Source organism: Haliotis rufescens, unplaced genomic scaffold (assembly GCF_023055435.1).
Source record: "Haliotis rufescens isolate VD_foot unplaced genomic scaffold, xgHalRufe1.0.p SCAF_10, whole genome shotgun sequence".
Taxonomy (NCBI): Eukaryota; Metazoa; Mollusca; class Gastropoda; order Lepetellida; family Haliotidae; genus Haliotis; species Haliotis rufescens.
In genome coordinates this window covers 13,906,251-13,932,454 of record NW_025963780.1, presented here as the reverse complement: position 1 = coordinate 13,932,454, position 26,204 = coordinate 13,906,251, and the positions used below count along the sequence as shown (strand labels likewise).

Genomic DNA, 26,204 nt, shown 5'->3' with positions numbered 1-26,204 from the left:
TTATTGTTTCTACTCGAGTAATGTAAATAATTCATTTGTCTATCTATGATCTTCGGATTCAACTCATTCATTCATTCATTCATTCATTCATTCATTTATTCATTCCGGTGTATGCAACTTGTTCTGCTAGTTCGATCTTGTATACTATACAGCTTAGTTCTGTGTGTTATATCTTACAGGTAATTCGGCTTGTTAATGCACTACGGCTAGTTCCAGCTGTTATACAACGAATGTAGTTGTAACAGCTAGTTCGGTCTCACTTACTTTACAACTAGTTTTGTGTGTTGTGCATTACAGATACCTCGATCTGTTATACTATACACCAAGTTCGATCAGTTATACTATACAGCTAGTTCGATCTGTTATACTATATAGCTAGTTCGATCTGTTATATTATAAAGCAAGTTCGATCTGTTATACCATACAGCTACCTCGATCTGTTATAATATACAGCTACCTCGATCTACCTCGATCTGTTATACTATAGAGTAAGTTCGATCTGTTCTTCTATACAGCAAGTTCGATCTGTTATACTATACAGCTAGTTCGATCTGTTATACTCTACAGCTACCTCGATCTGTTATACTATACAGCTATTTCGATCTGTTATACAATACAGATACCTCGATCTGTTTTACTATACAGCTACCTCGATCTGTTATACCATACAGCTAGTTCGATCTGTTATACTATACAGTTTCCTCGAAATGTTATACTATTCAGCTACCTCAAACTGTTATACTATACAGCTACCTCGATCTGTTATACTATACAGATACCTCGATCTGTTATACTATACAGTTTCCTCGAACTGTAATACTGTACAGCTAGTTCGATCTGTTATACCATACAGCTACCTCGATCTGTTATAATATACAGCTATCTCGATCTACCTCGATCTTTTATACTATACAGCAAGTTCGATCTGTTATACTCAACAGCTACCTCGATCTGTTATGCTATACAGCAAGTTCGATCTGTTTTACTATACAGATACCTCGATCTGTTATACTATACAGCTACGTCGATCTGTTATACAATACACATACCTCGATCTGTTATACTATACAGCTACCTCGATCTGTTATACTATACAGCTACCTCGATCTGTTATACTATACACATACCTCGATCTGCTATACTATACAGCTAGTTCGATCTCTTGTACTATACAGATACCTCGATCTGTTTTACAATACAGCTACCTCGATCTGTTATACTATACAGCTAGTTCGATCTGTTCTTCTATACAGCAAGTTCGATCTGTTATACTCTACAGCTACCTCGATCTGTTAAACTATACAGCAAGTTCGATCTGTTGTACTATACAGCTAGTTCCATCGCTTGTACTATACAGCTAGTTCGATCTGTTATACTCTACAGCTACCTCGATATGTTATAGTATACAGCTAGTTCGATCTCTTATACTATACAAATACCTCGATCTGTTTTACTATACAGCTACCTCGATGTGTTATACTATACAGCTAGTTCGATCTGTTTTACTATACAGTTTCCTCGAACTCTTATACTATTTAGCTACCTCAAACTGTTATACTATACAGCTACCTCGATCTGTTATACTATACAGCAAGTTCGATCTGTTGTACTATACAGCAAGTTCGATCTGTTGAACTATACAGCTATTTCGATCTCTTGTACTATACAGCTAGTTCGATCTGTTATACTCTACAGCTACCTCGATCTGTTATACTATACAGATAGTTCGACCTCTTATACTATACAGATACCTCGATCTGTTTTACTATACAGCTACCTCGATCTGTTATACTATACAGCTAGTTCGATCTGTTTTCACTATACAGTTTCCTCGAACTGTTATACTATTTAGCTACCTCAAACTGTTATACTATACAGCTACCTCGATCTGTTATACTATACAGCAAGTTCGATCTGTTGTACTATACAGCAAGTTCGATCTGTTGTACTATACAGCTATTTCGATCTCTTGTACTATACAGCTAGTTCGATCTGTTATACTCTACAGCTACCTCGATCTGTTATACTATACAGATAGTTCGACCTCTTATACTATACAGATACCTCGATCTGTTTTACTATACAGCTACCTCGATGTGTTATACTATACAGCTAGTTCGATCTGTTATACTACACAGTTTCCTCGAACTGTTATACTATTCAGCTACCTCAAACGGTTATACTATACATCTACCTCGATCTGTTATACTATACAGCTACCTCGATCTGTTATACTATACAGTTTCCTCGAACTGTTATACTGTACAGCTAGTTCGATCTGTTATACCATACAGCTACCTCGATCTGTTATAATATACAGCTACCTCGATCTACCTCGATCTGTTATACTATACAGTAAGTTCGATCTGTTCTTCTATACAGAAGGTTCGATCTGTTGTACTCTACAGCAACCTCGATCTGTTATACTATAAAGCTAGTTCGATCTGTTATACTCTACAGCTATTTCGATCTGTTATACTATACAGCTACCTCGATCTGTTATACTATACACATACCTCGATCTGTTATACTATACAGCTAGTTCGATCTGTTATACTATACAGATACCTCGATCTCTTTTACTATACAGCTAGTTTGATATGTTATACTATACAGCTATTTCGATCTGTTATACTATACAGCTAGTTCGATCAGTTATAGTATACAGCTAGTTCGATCTGTTATACTATACAGCAAGTTCGGTCTGTTATACTATACAGCTGGTTCGATCTGTTTTTCTATACTTACTTACTTACTTTGGAGATTTAACGTGCGCTTTCCGAATGATGCCTATTTCGCACACAGGCCCGGCCAGGCCATTTAATGTGTTTGCGAAAGGGGAGAAAGTGGTCAGTGCAACCCAAGAGGGGGGTTTAGGGGTTGCTTATTTAGAATTTGGGAATTTGAGATTTGGAATAGATGCCGATGGGGTTGGGGAGGAGAACTAAGGGAGCTGGATATGGTGGATGTTTGTTTGTTTATGTGATTTTGATTTGGTATGTTATTGTGTTTTTAGATGCGTTTTATTAGTTCCGTTTTTATTAAGAATACGCCTAAGGCTTTGAAGTTTTCCAGTTTATTTTGTGGGTTTAGTATTGCTTCTAGAGTGAGAGCCTTGTTTAGATTGAGGGTGGTTTGTAATGCGGTTCGATGTGTTAGGTAGTGTGTGCAGTGGATGAGTGCGTGTTCTGGGGTTTCTGGTTGTTTGCAGTGTGGGCAGTTACCTGTAGTGTTTTTTAAAAAAAAATTTAGGTGGTTATTTAGGTTGGTGTGTCCTGTTTGGAGTTTAGTGATTACTCTGCCGATTGTTTTTGATGGATGGCGAATTTTTGGTTTGGTTAGTGGTTTGCTGAGCACTTTTTTGATTTGGTTATTTGAGTTTAGAGAAAGGTTATGCCATTTTTTGTGATTTTTTGCTTGTTTACACTTTTAATTTCTGATTTTGAGATGGGTATGTTTAAGCTTATTTCTGGGATTTTGAGGGATAGTTTAGCTGCTTTATCGGCGTTTTCATTACCGTATATTCCTACGTGGGCGGGTATCCACAAGAAGGTTATTTGTTTGCCTGCCTTAGTTAGGTCGTTGGAGCTTTTAAGTATTTGATTTATTAATTTAGGTCTGTTTTTGGTAATTTTGTTTTGGAGGGCTTGCAGTCCACTTAGGGAGTCGGTAAGTATTAGGATTTTTTGGTGGTTTTTGGATTCTTGATTAGGGAGGGCTGAGGCCATGCCCATTAGTTCTGCCGTGAATATTGATTGGTTGTTTGGGAGTCGGAAAGATTGTGTGGTTTTAGTTGGTTGTGTGGTATGGACTCCGAAACCTGTGTGTTTGGAGGTCGGATCTGAGGATCCGTCCGTGTAAATGTGACACCAATTTTGCCAATTTTCGTGTATGTATGCTAGTGTGGTAGTTATACAGAAAGTTCGATCTGTTATACTATACAGATGAGTTATACATGACAGCGAGATCGGTGAGTTATACATGAGAGCGAGATCTGTGAGTTATACATCACAGCAAGATTGGGGAGTTATACATGACAGCGAGATTGGTGAATTCTACATCACAGCAAGATCAGTGAGTTATACATCATAGCGAGGTCGGTGAGTTATACTTGACAGCGAGATCGGTGAGTTATACATCACAGCAAGATCGGTGAGTTATACATCACAGTGAGATCGGCGAGTTCACAGCAAGATCAGTGAGTTATACATCACAGCAAGATCGGTGAGTTATACATCACAGCGAGATCGGTGAGTTATGCATCACAGCGAGATCGGTGAGTGATACATCACAGCAAGATCGGTGAGTTATACATCACAGCGAGATCGGTGAGTTATACATCACAGCGAGATCGGTGAGTTATACATCACAGCAAGATCAGTGAGTTATACTTGACAGCGAGATCAGTGATTTATGCATCTCAGCGAGATCGGTGAGTTATACATCACAGCGAGATCGGCGAGTTATACATCACCGCGAGATCGGTGAGTTATACATCAGAGCGAGATCGGTGACTTATACATCACCGCGAGATCGGTGAGTTATACAACACAGCGAGATCGGTGAGTTATACATCACAGGAAGATCGGTGTGTTATACATGACAGCGAGATCGGTGAGTTATACTTGACAGCGAGATCAGTGAGTTATGCATCACAGCGAGATCGATGAGTTATACATTGCAATTGGACATTTCATTGCATGCACAGATTATTTCACTGACTACACATACACATCATTAAAAGGACAAGGAGACAATGCAACAGTATCGATATATCGCGTTGTCACCTTTTCGTACGCTTTTAGATAGGGCTACAATTTGACAACCCGGTATATTTTGACCTTGAAGAATGTCGCGTTGTCGCCCCTTGGTAAATAACAAAAATATTATTCCAAGCGAGACAAAGCGACAAATGATCAAAACGTCTTTATGTCGATTTGTCGGAATGTAGGGTTTAGAAAAAAGTATACTTTTTGCTTGTTTTGTAGTGCGCAAACGCAACGATGTCCTTTCTATGAATACATGGTTAAGTGAAGCACAATCTACATCCACTGAGAGTGGCGCCACCGGCAAGCAGCAACGTGCACAGTGCGGCGATCACTGCAAGTATTGATATTTCCCACACATGCGTACTGGCCAGCACGGGGAATGTACACCGCTACCGGCGCATTATTCACGAGACGACCAATATTGCTCTAGTCTAGGAATATTCTCGAAAGGATTTTAACCAACTAGCTTTCTTTAGGTAAGGATATTTTACATCAAACGCTGCTGTTTGTTATGAGCAAGTTCACTGTTTATATGGAAGGTGTGCTATACTGGCTGGGGTTGCGGTATGGTTAGGACGGTGCCGGCGTCAGGCTCCTCCTTGTTGCCAGTGCAGCACACTACACGCAGCTTTTCACGCTTTCACTTCTCAGAATATGCCGCTATATTTATCATTTAGCATTGTGAACAAAGAATTCTGTCTTGTCTTAAGTTTGTGGATTTCATGACATGCAGCCAGGTAACAACTAACGATTTCAAACCTATTTAGCATAATGTCCATGACAAATATATTTGAAACGTGTGGAATATGACATAGGTCCCTGGTTACAAAACCTGGAGCACTGAACAACATAGCGATTGCATATTTCAACATTCTTTCAGTCTGTGTGACGTAATACTAGACCTAGAAAATGTCGATTACCTTACGCACTCACTCGTGGTATAGATAAATATGGCAGTCATAGCCAGACTACAATTCATCATAATGAAGCTCAAGCCCCGGGGCCACTCATCACGACCTATTCTCGCACGTACGATATTATACATCTCCAAGTTGCCAGGCAAAACCTCCCCGGAAGTCAAGATGGGGCGAGACGTTTACGGCATTGGGCGGAATGGGTCATGTGTTGCCATGGTAACCAAGAGGGACTACATTACACCAATCCAGAGAGTTTACTATCGAAGGATCAAGTATCAAAAGACAATTACATGTGGATGGTATGTTCATGTCATCGGTTTTCAACAGTGTTCCATAGGAAGAAATAGCCGGTCACATGACTTCAGAAAAATTGCCACATACACTCTGATTATAATAGATGTTCCTGACGTGCTTCGACACGTGACGCACACTATATGATAAGTGCAATGTATATTCACCAAATCTTTTATTAATGCCTGACATTTTGAACATGAAATCACAAATTCGATACCGTGATACTGGAGAAAATTCTGTTCACATAGAACTTTTCGATAAATACGAGTATATCTGCATGTTCGTGAAAGGACAGCTGACGCTAACTGATAGACGAACCGTGAAGCATAGAGACATTATGCGTAGCCGCCACAAACAGTAGCCCTGTAGGCAGACAGACAGTCTGCTCGAGGGTGAAGCTGATCTGTTGACGGTCTGCAGGTGAGTGAGGCAGACATTATGCAGGCGACAGGCATGACGACACACAGACAGATAAACAGCCTACTGGAGAGATACAGTCTGGTCGAGGGATATGAAGACAGCCTGATAGAACACAACTATTTCAAAGTAACTACTCAGTTCTTTGTTCACCGCCCTCTGTGATCTCTGGTATTTTTCTGCAGCTATTTGTATGAACAATGTCCACATTTAGACCTCGGTCTTGCTACGGGCAAGGTTTTAGAGCAATGTGGAAAATCAATACTTGATGTGAATCTAGTTCCATGTCCTGTAAGCTCGGTGAACATGCGCCCAGGGACCACTGTCAGCAGCCATAACCATGACTAGCTCATCCCGACATTGGGGGTGTGACATGGCGCTTACCACTTGCCAAATTAACGCCTAGGGTGTGGACAGTTAGTTCATCGACATGTTCATGCTTAACCCACTATTTCAGCAAATGTAGCAGTACAAACAACGAATAACAAGTAACATACCCTTTTCTTGAACTCAATCCAAGTTCCAACAGTGACCATTGAGGACAAGAGTTACAACGAATTATGATCTGCCAACATTCCTGGGGAACCCATGACACCTGCAGAGTCGCCCTACATCACATAGACACCCATCTAACACTGGTGTATATTCACCCTACATCACACTGACACCCATCCAACACTGGTGTATAGTCACCCTACATCACATTGACAAACATCTAACACTGGTGTATTACAAGCCTTCATCACACTGACAACCATCTAACACTGGTGTATAGTCACCCTACATCACATTGACAAACATCTAACACTGGTGTATTACAAGCCTTCATCACACTGACAACCATCTAACACTGGTGTATTACAAGCCTACATCACACTGACAACCATCTAACACTGGTGTATTACAAGCCTACATCACACTGACACCCATCTAACACTGGTGTATTACAAGCCTACATCACACTGACAACCATCTAACACTGATGTATTACAATCCTACATCACACTGACACCCATCTAACACCGGTGTATTACAAGCCTACACCACACTTTCACCCATCAAACATCGGTGTATTACAAGCCTACATCACACTGACACCCATCTAACACTGATGTATTACAAGCCTACATCACACTGACACCCATGTAAGACTGGTATATTACAAGCCTACATGACACTGACACCCATCTAACACCGGTGTATTACAAGCCTACATCACACTGTCGCCAATCTAACACTGGTATATTACAAGCCTACATCACACTGTCACCCATCTGACACTGGTGTATACTCACCCTATATCACACTGGCACCCCATTTTACACTGATATATTACAAGCCTACATCACACTGACACCCATCTAACACTGATGTATTACAAGCCTACATCACACTGACACCCATCTAACACCGGTGTATTACAAGCCTACATCACACTGTCACCCATCTGACACTGGTGTATATTCACCCTACATCACACTGACACCCATCTAACACTGGTGTATAGTCTCCCTACATCACAGTGACACCCATCTTACACTGGTGTATAGTCACCCTACATAACACTGACACCCATCTAACACTGGTGTATACTCACCCTATATCACACTGACACCCATCCAACACTGGTGTATAGTCACCCTACATCACATTGACAAACATCTAACACTGGTGTATTACAAGCCTTCATCACACTGACAACCATCTAACACTGGTGTATAGTCACCCTACATCACATTGACAAACATCTAACACTGGTGTATTACAAGCCTTCATCACACTGACAACCATCTAACACTGGTGTATTACAAGCCTACATCACACTGACAACCATCTAACACTGGTGTATTACAAGCCTACATCACACTGACACCCATCTAACACTGGTGTATTACAAGCCTACATCACACTGACAACCATCTAACACTGATGTATTACAATCCTACATCACACTGACACCCATCTAACACCGGTGTATTACAAGCCTACACCACACTTTCACCCATCAAACATCGGTGTATTACAAGCCTACATCACACTGACACCCATCTAACACTGATGTATTACAAGCCTACATCACACTGACACCCATGTAAGACTGGTATATTACAAGCCTACATGACACTGACACCCATCTAACACCGGTGTATTACAAGCCTACATCACACTGTCGCCAATCTAACACTGGTATATTACAAGCCTACATCACACTGTCACCCATCTGACACTGGTGTATACTCACCCTATATCACACTGGCACCCCATTTTACACTGATATATTACAAGCCTACATCACACTGACACCCATCTAACACTGATGTATTACAAGCCTACATCACACTGACACCCATCTAACACCGGTGTATTACAAGCCTACATCACACTGTCACCCATCTGACACTGGTGTATATTCACCCTACATCACACTGACACCCATCTAACACTGGTGTATAGTCTCCCTACATCACAGTGACACCCATCTTACACTGGTGTATAGTCACCCTACATAACACTGACACCCATCTAACACTGGTGTATACTCACCCTATATCACACTGGCACCCCATTTTACACTGATATATTACAAGCCTACATCACACTGACACCCATCTAACACTGATGTATTACAAGCCTACATCACACTGACACCCATCTAACACCGGTGTATTACAAGCCTACATCACACTGACAACCATCTAACACTGATGTATTACAAGCCTACATCACACTGACACCCATCTAACACTGATGTATTACAAGCGCACATCACACTGTCACCAATCTAACACTGGTGTATTACAAGCCTACATCACACTGTCACACATCTAACACTGATATATAACAAGCTTACATCACACTGACATCCATCTAACATTGGTGTATTAGAAGCCTACGTCACACTGACACCCATCTAACACTGGTGTATTACAAGCCTACATCACAGTGACACCCATCTAACACTGGTGTATTACAAGCCTACATCACACTGACACCCATCTAACACTGGTGTATTACAAGCCTACATCGCACTGTCGCCAATCTAACACTGGTGTATTATAAGCCTACATCACACTTTCACCCATCTGACACTGGCGTATAGTCATCCCACATCACACTGACACCCATCTGACACTGGCGTATAGTCATCCTACATCACACTGACACCCATCTACTACTGGTGTATAGTCGCTCTTCATCACACTGACACCCATCTAACACTGGTGTATAATCACCCTACATCACACTGACACCCATCTAACACTGGTGTATAGTCACCCTACATCACACTGACACCCATCTAACACTGGTGTATAGTCACCCTACTTCACACTGACACCCATCTTACACTGGTGTATAGTCACTCTACATCAAACTGACACCCATCTAACACTGGTGTATTACAAGCCTTCATCACACTGACACCCATCTTACACTGGTGTATTACAAGCCTACATCCCACTGACAACCATCTAACAAGAGTGTGTAGTCACCCTACATCACACTGACACCCATCTAACACTGGTGTATAGTCACTCTACATCACACTGACACCCATCTAACACTGGCGTATTACAAGCCTACATCACACTGACACCCATCTAACACTGGTGTGTAGTCACGCTACGTCACACTGACACACATCGAACACTGGTGTATTACAAGCCTACATCACACTGACACCCATCTAACACTGGTGTGTAGTCACCCTACATCACACTGACACCCATCTAACACTGGTGTGTAGTCACCCTACGTCACACTGACACCCATCTAACACTGGTGTATTACAAGCCTACATCACACTGACACCCATCTAACACTGGTGTGTAGTCACCCTACATCACACTGACACCCATCTAACACTGGTGTGTAGTCACCCTACGTCACACTGACACCCATCGAACACTGGTGTATTACAAGCCTACATCACACTGACACCCATCTATCATTGGTGTGTAGTCACCCTACATCACACTGACACCCATCTAACACTGGTGTGTAGTCACCCTACATCACACTGACACCAATCTAACACTGGTGTGTAGTCACCCTACTCACACTGACACCCATCTAACACTAGTGTATTACAAGCCTACATCACACTGACACCCATCTAACACTGGTGTGTAGTCACCCTACATCACACTGACACCCATCGAACACTGGTGTATTACAAGCCTACATCACACTGACACCCATCTAACACTGGTGTGTAGTCACCCTACATCACACTTACACCCATCTTACACTGGTGTGTAGTCACCCTACATCACACTGACACCCATCTAACACTGGTGTGTAGTCACCCTACATCACACTGACACCCATCTAACACTAGTGTATTACAAGCCTACATCACAGTGAGACCCATCTTACACTTGTGTATTACAAGCCTACATCACACTGACAACCATCTAGCAAGAGTGTGTAGTCACCCTACATCACACTGACACCCATCTAACACTGGTGTATAGTCACTCTACATCACACTGACACCCATCTAACACTGGCGTATTACAAGCCTACATCACACTGACACCCATCTAACACTGGTGTGTAGTCACCCTACATCACACTGACACCCATCTAACACTGGTGTGTAGTCACCCTACATCACACTGACACCCATCTAACACTGGTGTATAATCACCCTACATCACACTGACACCCATCTAACACTGGTGTGTAGTCACCCTACATCACACTGACACCCATCTAACACTGGTGTATTACAAGCCTACATCACACTGACACCCATCTAACACTGGTGTGCAGTCACCCTACATCACACTGACACCCATCTAACACTGGTGTGTAGTCACCCTACATCAAACTGACACCAATCTAACACTGGTGTGTAGTCACCCTACATCACACTGACACCCATCTAACACTAGTGTATTACAAGCCTACATCACACTGACACCCATCTAACACTGGTGTGTAGTCACCCTACATCACACTGACACCCATCAAACACTGGTGTATTACAAGCCTACATCACACTGACACCCATCTAACACTGGTGTATTATAAGCCTACATCACACTGTCGCTAATCTAACACTGGTATATTACAAGCCTACATCACACTGACACCCATCAAACACTGGTATATTACAAGCCTACATCACACTGACACCCATCTAACACTGGTGTATTACAAGCCTACATCACACTGTCGCCAATCTAACACTGGTATATTACAAGCCTACATCACACTGACACCCATCTAACACTGGTGTATTACAAGCCTACATCACACTGTCGCCAATCTAACACTGGTATATTACAAGCCTACATCACACTGACACCCATCAAACACTGGTATATTACAAGCCTACATCACACTGACACCCATCTAACACTGGTATATTACAAGCCTACATCACACTGACACCTATCAAACGCTGGTGTATTACAAGCCTACATCACACTGACACCCATCAAATACTGGTATATTACAAGCCTACATCGCACTGACACCCATCTAACACTCATGTGACCCCAATGAAGAATGATCTCGAACACCCAGACAGTCATATTACCAGAATGAAGAGTGATCACGAACACCCTGACAGTCATATTACCACAATGAAGAATGATCACGAACACCCTGACAGTCATTTTACCACAATGAAGAATGATCAAGAACGACCCGACAGTCATATTATCACAATGAAGATTGATCTCGAACACCCAGACAGTCATATTACCACAATGAAGAATGATCACGAACACCCAGACAGTCATATTACCACAATGAAGAATGATCATGAACACCCCGACAGTCATATTATCACAATGAAGAATGATCATGAACACCCCGACAGTCATATTACCACAATGAAGAATGATCACGAACACCCCAACAGTCATATTACCACAATGAAGAATGATCATGAACACCCCGACAGTCATATTACCACAATGAAGAATGATCACGAACATCCCAACAGTCATATTACCACAACACCATCCAGGGCCCCGCCAGTGGCTGGAGGTATGAAGATACAGGACCCCAGGCCATGGTGACCATGGCTGATATACTTTGACTATTATGTTATGACATGATATTTAATCTCCCCCTATGATGTTTTCTGGATTCTGTTTATTTGAAAATATTGTGTACGTCATGGCACTAATCTGGATTTCTGTCTTCACAGGTGTCACTGTGATTCCCAGATGTGTCACACATGTTGTTACTGTGTTTTCTGTCTTTACACGTGTGACCCATGTTGTCACTGTGTTTCCTATCTTCAGGCGTCTCACACATGTTGTTACTGTGTTTCCTGTCTTCACACGTGTCACACATGTTGTTACAGTGTTCCTGTCTTTACACGAGTGACACATGTTGTCACTGTGTTTCCTATCTACAGGCGTGTCACACATGTTGTTACTGTGTTTCCTATCTTCACACGTGTGACACATGTTGTTACAGTGTTCCTGTCTTCACACGTGTTACACATGTTGTTACTGTGTTTCCTATCTTCAGGCGTGTGACACATGTTGTTACTGTGTTTCCTCATTTCACACGTGTGAAACATGTTGTCACTGTGATTCCTGCCTTCACACGTGTGACACATGTTGTTACTGCGTTTCCTATCTTCACACGTGTCACACATGTTCTTATTGTGTTTCCTGTCTTCACACGTGTGACACATGTTGTCACTGTGTTTCCTGTCTTCACACGTGTGACACATGTTGTTACTGTGTTTCCTGTCTTCACACGTGTCAAACATGTTGTTACTGTGTTTCCTATCTTCAGGCGTGTCACACATGTTGTTACTGTGTTTCCTGTCTTCACACGTGTGACACATGTTGTCGATGTTCTTCCTATTTTCAGGCGTGTCACAGATGTGGTTACTGTGTTTCCTGTCTTCACACGTGTGACACATGTTGTTACAGTGTTCCTGTCTCCACGCGTGTGACACATGTTGTTACTGTGTTTCCTGTCTTCACACGTGTGACACATGTTGTTACTGTGTTTCCTATCTACAGGCGTGTCACATGTTGTTACTGTGTTTCCTATCTTCAGACGTGTCACATGTTATCACTGTGTTTCCTATCTTCAGGCTTGTCACATGTTGTTACTGTGTTTCCTGTCTTCACACGTGTCACACATGTTGTTACAGTGTTTCCTATATTCACACGTGTCACACATGTTGTTACTGTGTTTCCTGTCTTCACGCGTGTGACACATGTTGTTACTGTGTTTCCTATATTCACGCGTGTCACACATGTTGTTACTGTGTTTCCTGTCTTCACACGAGTGACACATGTTGTTACTGTGTTTCCTATCTACAGGCGTGTCACACATGTTGTTATTGTGTTTCCTGTCTTCACACGTGGGACACATGTTGTTACAGTGTTCCTGTCTTTACACGAGTGACACATGTTGTTACTGTGTTTCCTATCTGCAGATGTGTCACACATGTTGTTACTGTGTTTCCTGTCTTCACACGTGTGACACATGTTGTCAATGTGTTTCCTATCTACAGGCGTGTCACACATGTTGTTACTGTGTTTCCTGTCTTCACACGTGTGACACATGTTGTTACTGTGTTTCCTGTCTTCACACGTGTGACATATGTTGTCACTGTGTTTCCTGTCTTAAGGTGTGTGACACATGTTGTCACTGTGTTTCCTGTCTTCACACGTGTGACACATGTTGTTACTGTGTTTCCTATATTCACGCGTGTCACACATGTTGTTACTGTGTTTCCTGTCTTCACACGAGCGACACATGTTGTCACTGTGTTTCCTATCTACAGGCGTGTCACACATGTTCTTATTGTGTTTCCTGTCTTCACACGTGTGACACATGTTGTTACAGTGTTCCTGTCTTTACACGAGTGACACATGTTGTTACTGTGTTTCCTATCTGCAGATGTGTCACACATGTTGTTACTGTGTTTCCTGTCTTCACACGTGTGACACATGTTGTCGATGTGTTTCCTATTTTCAGGCGTTTCACAGATGTGGTTACTGTGTTTCCTGTCTTCACACGTGTGACACATGTTGTTACAGTGTTCCTGTCTTCACACATGTGACACATGTTGTTACTGTGTTTCCTGTCTTCACACGTGTGACATATGTTGTCACTGTGTTTCCTGTCTTAAGGTGTCTGACACATGTTGTCATTGTGTTTCCTGTCTTCACACGTGTGACACATGTTTTTACTGCGTTTCCTATATTCACGCGTGTCACACATGTTGTTACTGTGTTTCCTGTCTTCACACGAGTGACACATATTGTTACTGTGTTTCCTATCTACAGGCGTGTCACACATGTTCTTATTGTGTTTCCTGTCTTCACACGTGGGACACATGTTGTTACAGTGTTCCTGTCTTTACACGAGTGACACATGTTGTTACTTTGTTTCCTATCTGCAGATGTGTCACACATGTTGTTACTGTGTTTCCTGTCTTCACACGTGTGACACATGTTGTCACTGTGTTTCCTATCTACAGGCGTGTCACACATGTTGTGACAGTGTTCCTGTCTTCACACGTGTGACACATGTTGTCACCGTGTTTCCTGTCTTCACACGTGTGACACATGTTGTCACTGTGTTTCCTGTCTTTAGGTGTGTGACACATGTTGTCACTGTGTTTCCTGTCCTCACACGTGTGACACATGTTGTCACTGTGTTTCCTGCCTTCAGGCGTGTTACACATTTTATCACTGTGATTCCTGTATTCACACTTTTGCATGATAATATTTTTTCTCACGTGTCAAACGTTTCACACGTGGTACACTTGTTGTGAGTAGGATTCCAATCAGAGACCATATGGGTCCTGGTCCAAGGTAGATAATAAAGGTTGTCATGGATTGGGTATGATCATGTTCAGAAGGAGACAAGCGAACTTATTGTTAGTTGAATAGTATATATGCGCATCGTAGCTGTGTTATGTAACTGTGTACTGGATTAGTATAGACATGTTATACATCCCATTCTAGGGTAGTTTTAAAGCTGTTAGGCACGTTCAAAGGTCGCTAAAACTTTACATTGTCAAACATTTTGCACATAATATTTCGATTGAACATACATGTTAAACGAATAACTGGACATCAAAATATGATTTTGCAGTATTTACTAGCTGTGAATTTTTTAAAGTGTGTCTCTATTTACCCTATTATCCATGTTGACATGACTGAATGTCAGTTATTTATTGCACAAATGACAGAAGAGCTATAAGCATGGGACAAAAATGCAATGTCTTTTGTAACATCAGTGTGACTGAATCACAGCTGTGTCTCTATTCTATTCCGCGTACACTTATATTATAACCACTACATACATTGAAAAAATATATCTATGAAGGTGTATTGTGTGGAATTGTATACATGTGCACATGTACTATACCCATAAATATTATTTAAGATGTGGCAACTCATTGCCAGAATCATTAGACTAATTCACCACGTGATACTTATCGAAAATGCCACACTTCATGAGTAAATTGATTTAATATACGTGCTTGAGCAGCCGCTCTAGGAATGCTGGAAAGAGATATTCGTGAACGGTTAGTGAGCAGCGCTTCAACATTGGTGAAGTGACGGTGTAATGATGTGATATTCACAGATCCCAACACAAACATAATGAGAACAAAATATAACAAACGAATAATCAGAGATGTGAGTTTGTTTATGTGAAAGTATGTGTTGGTATTGTTATTGATATTCTTTGTTTTGTACAATGTCAGTGTGCATGTAGCAGGCCGTGATGTGCCAGCGTATGAGCTGACACGTTGACACAGCCAGCATAGTAAGGCTGTGATGATCAAACACCGCCTTTCGTTAGATGAACGTGCAGCTGAACACTAAGGTGACTCCAACAGGTGCGACTGTACAGGCTGTGAGCTGCTGCTATCTCAGACATCGTGACTAATGCAGCTTTATCACAAGCCTCACATGTCGGCTGACCTCACGCCGTGGCTCTACAGGCTGGTACATTGATTAACAGGGAAACTTTTTTATTGTAGTGAAAGCATTTTAAACGAATTTAAATATTTTATTTATAATTGGATAACGCCGTGCCTTGCCTAATTTCTGAAGTCTGATCTCAAGCTACATCTTCCCGGTGATGTAATAGCCTTTGTACATATGAACATGCAATCATACACGGAGAACAACCAGGGAATACAGATTCGTTAGGTCATGCGGACATATGTTGATTACACGTACGTCAACTACATAAAGGCAACGATTCTGGTTGGTGTTAGTGTTAGTGTTAGTGTTAGTGTGTTAGTGTGTGTGTTAGTGTGTGTGTGTGTGTGTGTGTTAGTGTGTGTTAGTGTTAGTGTGTGTGTGTGTTAGTTAGTTAGTTAGTTAGTTAGTTAGTTAGTTAGTTAGTTAGTTAGTTAGTTAGTTAGTTAGTTAGTTAGTTAGTGTGTGTGTGTGTGTGTGTGTGTGTGTGTGTGTGTGTGTGTGTGTGTGTGTGTGTGTGTGTGTGTGTGTGTGTGTGTGTGTGCTTGAGTGCGTGTGTGCGTGGGGGGGGGGGGGGGGGGGGGGGTGTAAAAAATGGCGGCAAAGCAGCTTGTAATATTCGTCACCATTATCCATGTTTTCATCGATTGACAAGTTGCTTTCATGAAGTGTTTGACGATAATATTATGTTGTGTTCAACCTTGATATGCTTATCAGCTGTAATTGACTTCTTATTGCCCTCAGTTGGGTCAACGATAAATGTCACTGTAGCCATTAGCAGGCACAACTTTGAGTGTAAATCCAGGTCAAAGGAGCGATGGTATGATAGAGGAAACACGGTGAAAATGAAGACTGAGAATGAGTAAGAGAGATATACCACGGAAAATAATAACTGGGCCTCATAAAGTTCAATAAAAATAAAATATATTTTGAAATAAAATGATGTATCTTTCAATACATATTCATGAAAACATCTCCTGGACTTTCGGGTCGTGATTTACAACTCGCACGTGCATGTTTATGCATGGCTAGCTGTAACGCAGTGGTCGTCTTGCTGTCACTCCATTGGCTGATGTACTCATTGTGGTCTTCGTCTTGCTGTCACTCCATGGCTAGCTATAACACAGTGGTCGTCTTGCTGTCACTCCATGGGCTGCTGTACCCATTGTGGTCGTCGTCTTGCTGTCACTCCATTGGCTAGCTGTACCAGAGTGGTCGTCTTGTTGGCACTCCATGGGCTGCTGTACCAACAGAGGTCGTCTTGCTGTCACTCCATGGGCTGTTGTACCAACAGTGGTCGTCTTGCTGTCACTCCATGAGCTAATGTACCACCCGAGGTCGTCGTTCTGGCACTCATGGGCTGATGTACCCACAGAGGTCGTCTTGCTGGTACTCCATGAGCTGGTGTGCCAATTGTGGTCGTCGTCTTGTTGTCACTCCATGGGCTGCTGCACCGCCCGAGGTCGTCGTTCTGGCACTCCATGAGCTGCTGTACCAACAGAGGTCGTCTTGTTGGCACTCCATGGGCTGCTGTACCAACAGAGGTCGTCTTGTTGGCACTCCATGGGCTGCTGTACCAACAGAGGTCGTCTTGTTGGCACTCCATGAGCTGCTGTACCAACAGAGGTCGTCTTGCTGTCACTCCATGAGCTGATGTACCCACAGTGGTCGTCTAGCAGTCACTCCATGAGCTGATGTACCCACAGTGGTCGTCTAGCTGTCACTCCATGAGCTGATGTACCCACAGTGGTCGTCTTGCTGTCACTCCATGAGCTGATGTACCCACAGTGGTCGTCGTCTTGCTGTCACTCTATGGGCTGATGTACCAACAGAGGTCGTCTAGCTGTCTCCCATCGAGATGATTTGGAAATATGAACTCTTTTCTTCCGCAGCTCATTGCACTCGCGACTGATTTACTGATTCGTTGGCATCTTGTTCCATGCCGATAGTGAGAGTGATAAACAGTGTGCACACCTGGCTTTTCTAAACTGCCGGGCAAAAGAAAGTATACCTACACTTGACAATTCATACTTCACTCGGCTCATTACTTTGTCCTGTGAAATTGCGACCCCCATGTTCCTTGGGACGGCATGTGCTTGTACCATGTTGTGAGATACTCAGTGTTGTGATGCACGAAATACCGCCTGTGATACCCGTATCAAATGCATCACCATCGAAAATATATAAATAGCTACTATCAGGCATCGGTATATACTTCCGTTTGAGCGTCAGTTTATGTAATGGGTGTACACAAGTGTTGTTCCGGGGAATGGTGTAACATTTGTGTATCTACAAGTGCACAGTTCTATTTTATGACTTCAAGTGTAAAATCACTGTAGTATGTAGTCAACATTTCTGAGAGCTATTAACTATTACTGTTAACGTGTACATAGTTCACTTGTTAAATGTATTTGTGACTAGGACATGAGTTGTGATTATCACATGCAAGACTAGAACATGTGTTATGATTATTACATGCATGGCTAGTACTGACTTGTACATATGTAATGACTAGTACGTCCACAATGACTAGTGCATGTAAGACGACAAGTACATGTATAATGATTAATTCATATTCAGTGAGTAGTGTAAATAAAATGACTACTAGAGTACTTATGTTATGTGATTAGAACATATGTCATGTACTACAGATTGGTAGACAATGTCCGACATCTTCTTGGCTCTGCCTGGTGCAACGGTTGACGGCAGTGTTCTATTCGGGAAGAACGCGGACCGACCGGTGTCAGAAGTACAAGAGGTCATATATGTCCCCCCATCTGACCACGACGCCGGAGGGAAGCTTCACGTGAGCGTTTCTTTCTATCAGATATCTATTGTTCACCTAGGATATCATATATCCTGTTTATGTTAACAATGAGTATCTCAAAGTACCCGTATATGTTCACCATGAGGATATCATCTTAATACCTTTATATTGTTCATTATAATTACTTTTCATAGCCCGCATATTGTTCATCATAATTATTGCATATTGCACCAGTACAACAGTGTCTGAGTAGATATAAACGTCGACTTATCAGGCCGGTGTATGTATGCTTTGACACACATCTGAAAAGATAATATGCTCTTTCGGAAATTGCACTTGGTTCATTATTTGTCATAATAAGGCAACCATTTATTTGCTAAGTCATATGATGTCAGTAACAGGGTATATTTGTCGGAGATAGGTTCCTCTTCACTAAAATCGGTAGCCATGTTGGACTTGTAAAGCGAAACAGGATTGCAGGTTTGTCATTTGGTTAAACAGAAGATTTGGCTTATTGCCTTCGGAAATAAAAAAATAAGTTTTCAATGAAACGCGTCGAATTAAAAAACAACAGCTCAGCCATCCCACTCAAATATACCGCCGGGCCAACCACCCCACCCCTGTACACTCCAACCCCAAGAATGTCAACTAGTACTTGGCTTGTTTGCAGTGTACATTTATCGAGGTTGACCAGGTCTCCCACACGTATGGGGCAGTACTCAGCAAACCGGCTTGGGCGTGGGGGGCCGAGATGGGAGCGAATGAGAATGGCGTCTGCGTCGGCAGCACGGCGGTGTGGACCAAATTGTGTCATCCAGGCGACCACGCAGAAAAACTAATTGGTGTAGATTTTGTAAGGTTTGTTTGATATGACCTTTTACCTTTCTCAGTTTGTGTATTGATATTACGTTATGTTCAATATATTTGCCGTTGATATCAATCTAAATTTAATTTAGAGTGGATGGAGATATGTTTTTTCTACTTATAGTTTCTACAAATCGCATTCTTAATTAGTGTCTCAGAAGAGTTAACAACGGGTATACAAGTACATGTATATATGTTTCTGTTTTTGTTTGGAATCCTTTAAATGAGACTCGTATATTGATCTCAGTAATTCCTGCATGTCAATATTTGAAGACGAGTTTACAGATTGTGTATGTTTCGTGGATGTCAGGAAGTTAATGTTCCTAATAGGTATACATCATATACCGTATTCCACCTCGCTCCTCTCTCGCCACCATGCGTCCATTTAGGCGTTTGTCTCCTGCATTCAGACTGGGCCTTGAGAGAAGTAAGTCCGCCAAGGACGCCCTTGATGTGATCACAGGACTGCTGGAGCGCTATGGACAGGGTGGGCCATGTGCAGAGGACCACAGCTTCAGTCAGTGGACATACCACAGTAGTTTCCTCATCGCTGACCGCTCAGAGGCGTGGGTTCTGGACACAGCTGGACAGTTCTGGGCAGCTCACAAGTTGACAAGTAAGAAGCACATAACAAAATAGAACAATGACGACTTATTACGGACGTATACCAAATGTAGGCCATTATTGTGACTGCTTATCTTGTGTAATGCACCAAGCTACATGTACATCATTACATCATTTTAAAGGATTGTCCAAGACCACGGCAGTTCGGTCAGTGGAAGACAAAACTCAGGCGTGAAATTGGACGACAGTAGCCAGGTTTTTTGTTGCAGGTTGAAAAAGGTAGAAATTGTACAAGTAATGGTAATCACGTGAAAGAACGCACGCATTGTCACTTATACACACATACGTGAAGCCGGAAGTCGATTCTTCATCTTCGATGTCGTCAGTGGTAATGCAGTGGTCATAACCGATGCCACGACTAGCCGTACAATCGGTCCGCTCCTGTCCATGATCTGGGCCGATCTCCGTTTGGCAATGTCGTGCAGATTTTGTAGGGAGATGAATTACATAAGGTTGCGCAAGACCAGTGACCAACAAACATGTACATTAGTAAGATCCGGTGACGTAAGGAAGTGTAAACTGACATTTATAGATAGCGCTTGGGATTAAGGGTCCTGCCCGGAGTGGGCCTATGATTAGAATGAATACGCCGAATGTTGCTGAATATATTAAACAGACAAAGAAGAAGAAATTTCGGTGCACTATAGGAACATACTGAAATATTTTAGATAAATAAAGTTTTAAAAAATCCTAATTGATCTTCACTACTCCATGATTTTATGCCTAGGACGTTGGAATTACGTAACATATGTTTGTCTTCGTGACCCAGGCGGCACCTACAACTATTTTAGATAAATGAAGTTTTACAAAATCCTATTTGATCTTCACTACTCCATGATTTTATGCCTAGGACGTTGGAATTACGTAACATATGTTTGTCTTCGTGACCCAGGCGGCACCTACAACTATTTTAGATAAATGAAGTTTTACAAAATCCTATTTGATCTTCACTACGCCATGATTTTATGCCTCTGACGTTGGAATTACGTAACATATGTTTGTCTTCGTGACCCAGGCGGTACCTACAACATCTCAAGCACTCTTACTATCGGTTCGGACTTTGATGCCAGCTCCAGTGGTCTCCAGGAGCAAGCAAAGGCGGAGGGATATTGGAAATCGGAGGACGGGAACTTCAACTTCACCAACGTGTTCGGGGGTACTTTCACTGGAATGTCGCTGTCCGAGGCTCAGGTTGCCACCAACAGACTGCATAAGGGGAAGGAACTCTTGGAGGCAGCCTCAAACGAAGGTACGTCAGGCTGAGGCGTGGTAAACTATATTTGATAGATAGGTGTGTGTGTGTGTGTGTGTGTGTATTGGTAAATTAGGATGTGTACTGCTAATGTTTCACAGTGAAATCTGTTCCTGTGGCACTTGGCATAGCCTTTCAATCAAATGATTTTTGTACTGAGATCATAGCTTGGATTAAACCAAGATTCTTTGTCAAATTTTCAGGTAAGCTGAACCAGAACGACATTTTCAACATACTGCGTGATGAAGGAAGTAGCATCAACTTCAGTGGCGAGTTGCAGACAATGTCAAGTCAGGTCAGTCTCCTCCGCCCGGAGGGGTCAAAGTCCATGGATATTCACTGGTTCACAGCCACGCCTAACCCAAGTCTTTCAGTTTTCAAGCCTTTCTTGTTCTCTCCTGAACCTTCGCTCGGAAATTTTACCGTTTCTCCTAATTATGGTGACAAGGCCCGGTCAAGTTTTCAAACTGCCGTTGATAGGCGCCACCTGTTGTTCAAAGCTCATGAGAAGGGTAGAGCACTCATGGAAAGCGACACACCTGCCGGTAAGAAATTGCTCAAGACCATGCAGAGCTTGGAAACGGATTGCCTCCAGGATACCCGGGAGTTTGTTCAGGATATCGACGACAGCAAGCTGCAGGAAGTCAATGATCTTTTTAACGATTTCTGTGAAACTGAAGTGAAATTTTATAGATAAGTGACTGTTTGGCGATCTACCACAGAGGGGCGGTGGGTAGCCTAGTGGTTAAAGCGTTGGTTCGTCACGCCGAAGACCAGGGTTTGATTCCCCACATGGGTACCATTTGTGAAGCCCTTTTCTGGTGTCCACCGCCGTGATTTTGCTGGAATATTGCTAAAAGCGGCGTAAAACCATACTCACTCACTCACCTACCACAGCTTTCTAGAGCCCCGCATCCCGTGCATAAACGCGTTTGCGTATGTTACTGTCTTAACCTGGCCAACTCACCAACCCAAAGAGAACACTAGCATCACCCGCTAATGAAGAGGAGACAGACATCAATACCAAACAAAAAAATTAATGTAAAATACTCTCGCAAATATTGTCATTATGTTAAAGAAGGCAACTTGCTACAAACAAGAAAAGAAACCAAAGCATATCAAAGCGTTGCACCGCTTTAACGTGTGTGTATGTGTGGTTGCCAGTATTCAGGTTTTATGCATTCCATTTTGTTTTATATATGAGCATCACAACTTTCATCCCAAATGGTTCTGATGGGAATAGAGTATGTGACATATTGCCCAGCCTACTTGGAGCCCAACAACAGGTGTCTGTGTCAGTACGTATGCCTCGGCCAGCACATCTCAGTGTTTTCTGTCGTTTGATCATAGCAGGTCAGAAGTAACCATGCGCCAAGCAATCTACAAATATTTCCAACCATTCTTGACCTCGACCCTACAGAGAGACTACATTGAAGGTTATGTCAAGGCTGACGTGAGAGACGACAAACACCCCCCACACAAGGACACCCACCCGTCATGTGATGTTATGACCGCTGACCGCTGACCACTGACCGCTGACTGTTGACCACTGACCGCTGACCGCTGACCGTTGACCACTGACCGCTGACCGTTGACCACTGACCACTGACCGTTGACCGTTGACCGCTGACCGCTGACCGCTGACCACTGAGCGCTGACCACTGACCGCTGACCGTTGACCACTGACCACTGACCGTTGACCACTGACCGCTGACTGCTGACCGTTGACCGCTGACCACTGACCGTTGACCACTGACCATTGACCGCTGACCGTTCACCACTGACAGTTGACCACTCACCGCTGACCGCTGACCATTGACCGCTGACCGCTGACTGTTGACCACTGATCGCTGACCACTGACCGCTGACCACTGACCGTTGACCTTTGACCACTGACCGTTGACCACTGACCGCTGACCAATGACCGTTGACCGTTGACCACTGACCGCTGACCGTTGCCCGTTGACCGTTGACCACTGACCGCTGACCGCTGACCGTTGACCGCTGACCACTGACCGTATGACCGCTGACCACATGTCATTCACTCATCATTACAGGTCAGGCAAAGTAGGAAAAACAATGACAGTTGAAATATATGCTTCATATCAATCTGTTTTCCCAATTCTCGGACACATGATATTTATACTTTAAAATTTGAAATGTATACAACACCCTTGTTGTGGACAGGCTATGTATCTGACTAACAAATAGACCTGGTAGGGTAAGTCTAGCTATGTGTCTGTGGTATGTCTACATAGTAAGTCCTGCATTGACACATTAATGTTTTCACTTTGTGACCTTGGTGTGAGACTGTGATATAACTACGATGCAAGGATCTCCACACAAATCTTTCTTACAATACAGTCTGTGTAGAGTCCATCGTCATCGTTAGGCTATTGAGGATGTTTGAGGCCTGTGAGACGTCGTAGTTGACGAAGTAACCTCGCTGCGGTTGACATTTGCAGCCGCTGCCTGTAGTCACCGCCAGTCGCAGCTGTATCACAATAACACGGTGTGTAAGTAAGTGTTACTTGTAAGTTACATGTGAAAGACGTGAACCTACAGCCATAATCTTAACTTCTCCAGTCCAAGTTAAATGGAGCTGGAGTCTTAAGCAACCAGGCCTCCATATATATTCCTAACTACCGAATCCCATATTATTTTCTGGATTGGTTATTTGTTATAAAGAAAAACGCAATTACATTTCAAGAGAAGCAAGCAATAGTGTCCATTACCGAATGACCTGGACGAAAAGAGCTTGCTTTATGTATACTAGTATGTGTGCAATCCCTTGTATCGGGTGTCGTGAAGTATACAACTTATGTTGGCTTAACAATGTACCAAGTGTTGCCGAACATAACAAACACTATACTTGGGAAATATCTTCCTGGGTGACTGTAGTGTAGTCACATGTAGCCTTGCACCTTGAACACGACCTGTGTGTGTTGTTAATTCGTTCTTCACTGAATGTTGGCTTATACCGGGCTATCGCAGATCGATTGACTGACTTGAAATTAACCTGAAGTGGCTTGGTGTGTTCTTCTAGTCGCGTCCATAGTTCCCTGATACAAGCTTTTATGATGTATATCTATGAACTATTTCTTATAAGGCTATTCAAGTTGTATATATTTGGTAATTTTCTTGATTTGGTTATGGCGGCAAAAGTCAACTAACTGCAAGTTCTAGGTTGGCTTTTTACGCTGTTCGCAGTACTATTGTAAGCTTCCATCGAAATAAATGCTTCTCAGATGTCTGAGCATGTTATCTAATGACACGTGAAAGATTTCTGACCAGCTTCAGGAAGACATTCAAACGTAGCTTTCATGATAAGCACACACAAGTAAGTCCAACGATCGCAAGCAAACACACGGAAAACACAAGGCGGGCAACTGTCTCCGGCATCACGAGCCGGAGTCTCTACTAACCTACCTTTTGATTGTGTAGGAAGTGCGATGGGTGGAGATGAAGAAGAAACATGCTTGTACAGAAAACGAGTGGGGATCTTGGTATTGCAGGTTTATTTACGCACAGACAGAAGTACGGTTGTGCCATTGCACTTAGAAATACATTTGTGACAGTATGACCAAAACCAATCACCATATTGGTTTGGCTTACATTGTAATACCTTCACCTTCTGGCCAAGGGGTTATTAAGAAAACAAGTAATAAAGTGGTGTCCAGAACGTATCAGTTGTGCCATCAGATGGTTGCTCAGTGTGATGACGGAAGACAAAACTCAGGGGTGAAGTTTGAGACGACAGCAGCCATGGTTATTGATTCAGGGTGAAATAAGTCAAAAGGGTACAGGTTGATAATAGTGTGACAGAACGCACACCAGGACCGAGTTGGCAATGATCCCGGGTGAGGATACCATGTTCTATCACTTACACGAGTCGATGATCTGCCCCGTCTCCATGTCAGTCAGGTTTGTAGATAGAGGTATTACATAACGTGGGGCAAGGTCATTGACCCACGTGCATGTATATACGTAAGTTCCGGTGTAACGTTCTGTTTTCAACGTTGAATAATGACCCTTGTCATTGAAAAATGAACCGGTTCATTTCCCAACGCCCTTCGGGGTCTTAATTCAACTTTGAAAAATGAACCTAAAATAAAAAAACCTTCAAAATCTAATCACGACCCGCATTAAACTCCAACACTAACATGTAATGGCCTTTCATTTCAGTGCTGAAAAAATATCCATAATTAAACGTTGCCTATACCTCCTGTACTCATTCTTCTTCGCTACTTTGGGGCGTGATAGCGCTTCTGCCTGCGGACTAAGAGGGGCTCGATATCTTCTCTGCTGTGAAGAACAGTTCTACACACAGTGTGGACAGTGGGCAATGCAGCAGTGCGACGCAGTGCA

General features: G+C 42.7%; 2 protein-coding genes across 2 annotated transcripts; one reads left to right on the top strand and one right to left on the bottom strand.

Moving 5' to 3' along the window:
• Positions 1-5,100: 5,100 nt before the first annotated feature.
• On the top strand, positions 5,101-25,089 carry LOC124112113 (secernin-2-like). Its single transcript, XM_046472087.2, has 6 exons — positions 5,101-5,245; positions 18,981-19,135; positions 19,767-19,954; positions 20,371-20,576; positions 21,600-21,833; positions 22,040-25,089. The coding sequence occupies exons 2-6, from the start codon at positions 18,992-18,994 to the stop codon at positions 22,531-22,533; spliced, it is 1,266 nt and encodes a 421-aa protein (XP_046328043.1). The 5' UTR covers positions 5,101-5,245; positions 18,981-18,991; the 3' UTR covers positions 22,534-25,089.
• LOC125377708 (variant surface antigen E-like) lies at positions 12,771-13,295 on the bottom strand. Its single transcript, XM_048391723.1, has one exon. It carries the CDS (start codon positions 13,293-13,295, stop codon positions 12,771-12,773), a length of 525 nt encoding a protein of 174 aa, XP_048247680.1.
• Positions 25,090-26,204: the final 1,115 nt, after the last annotated feature.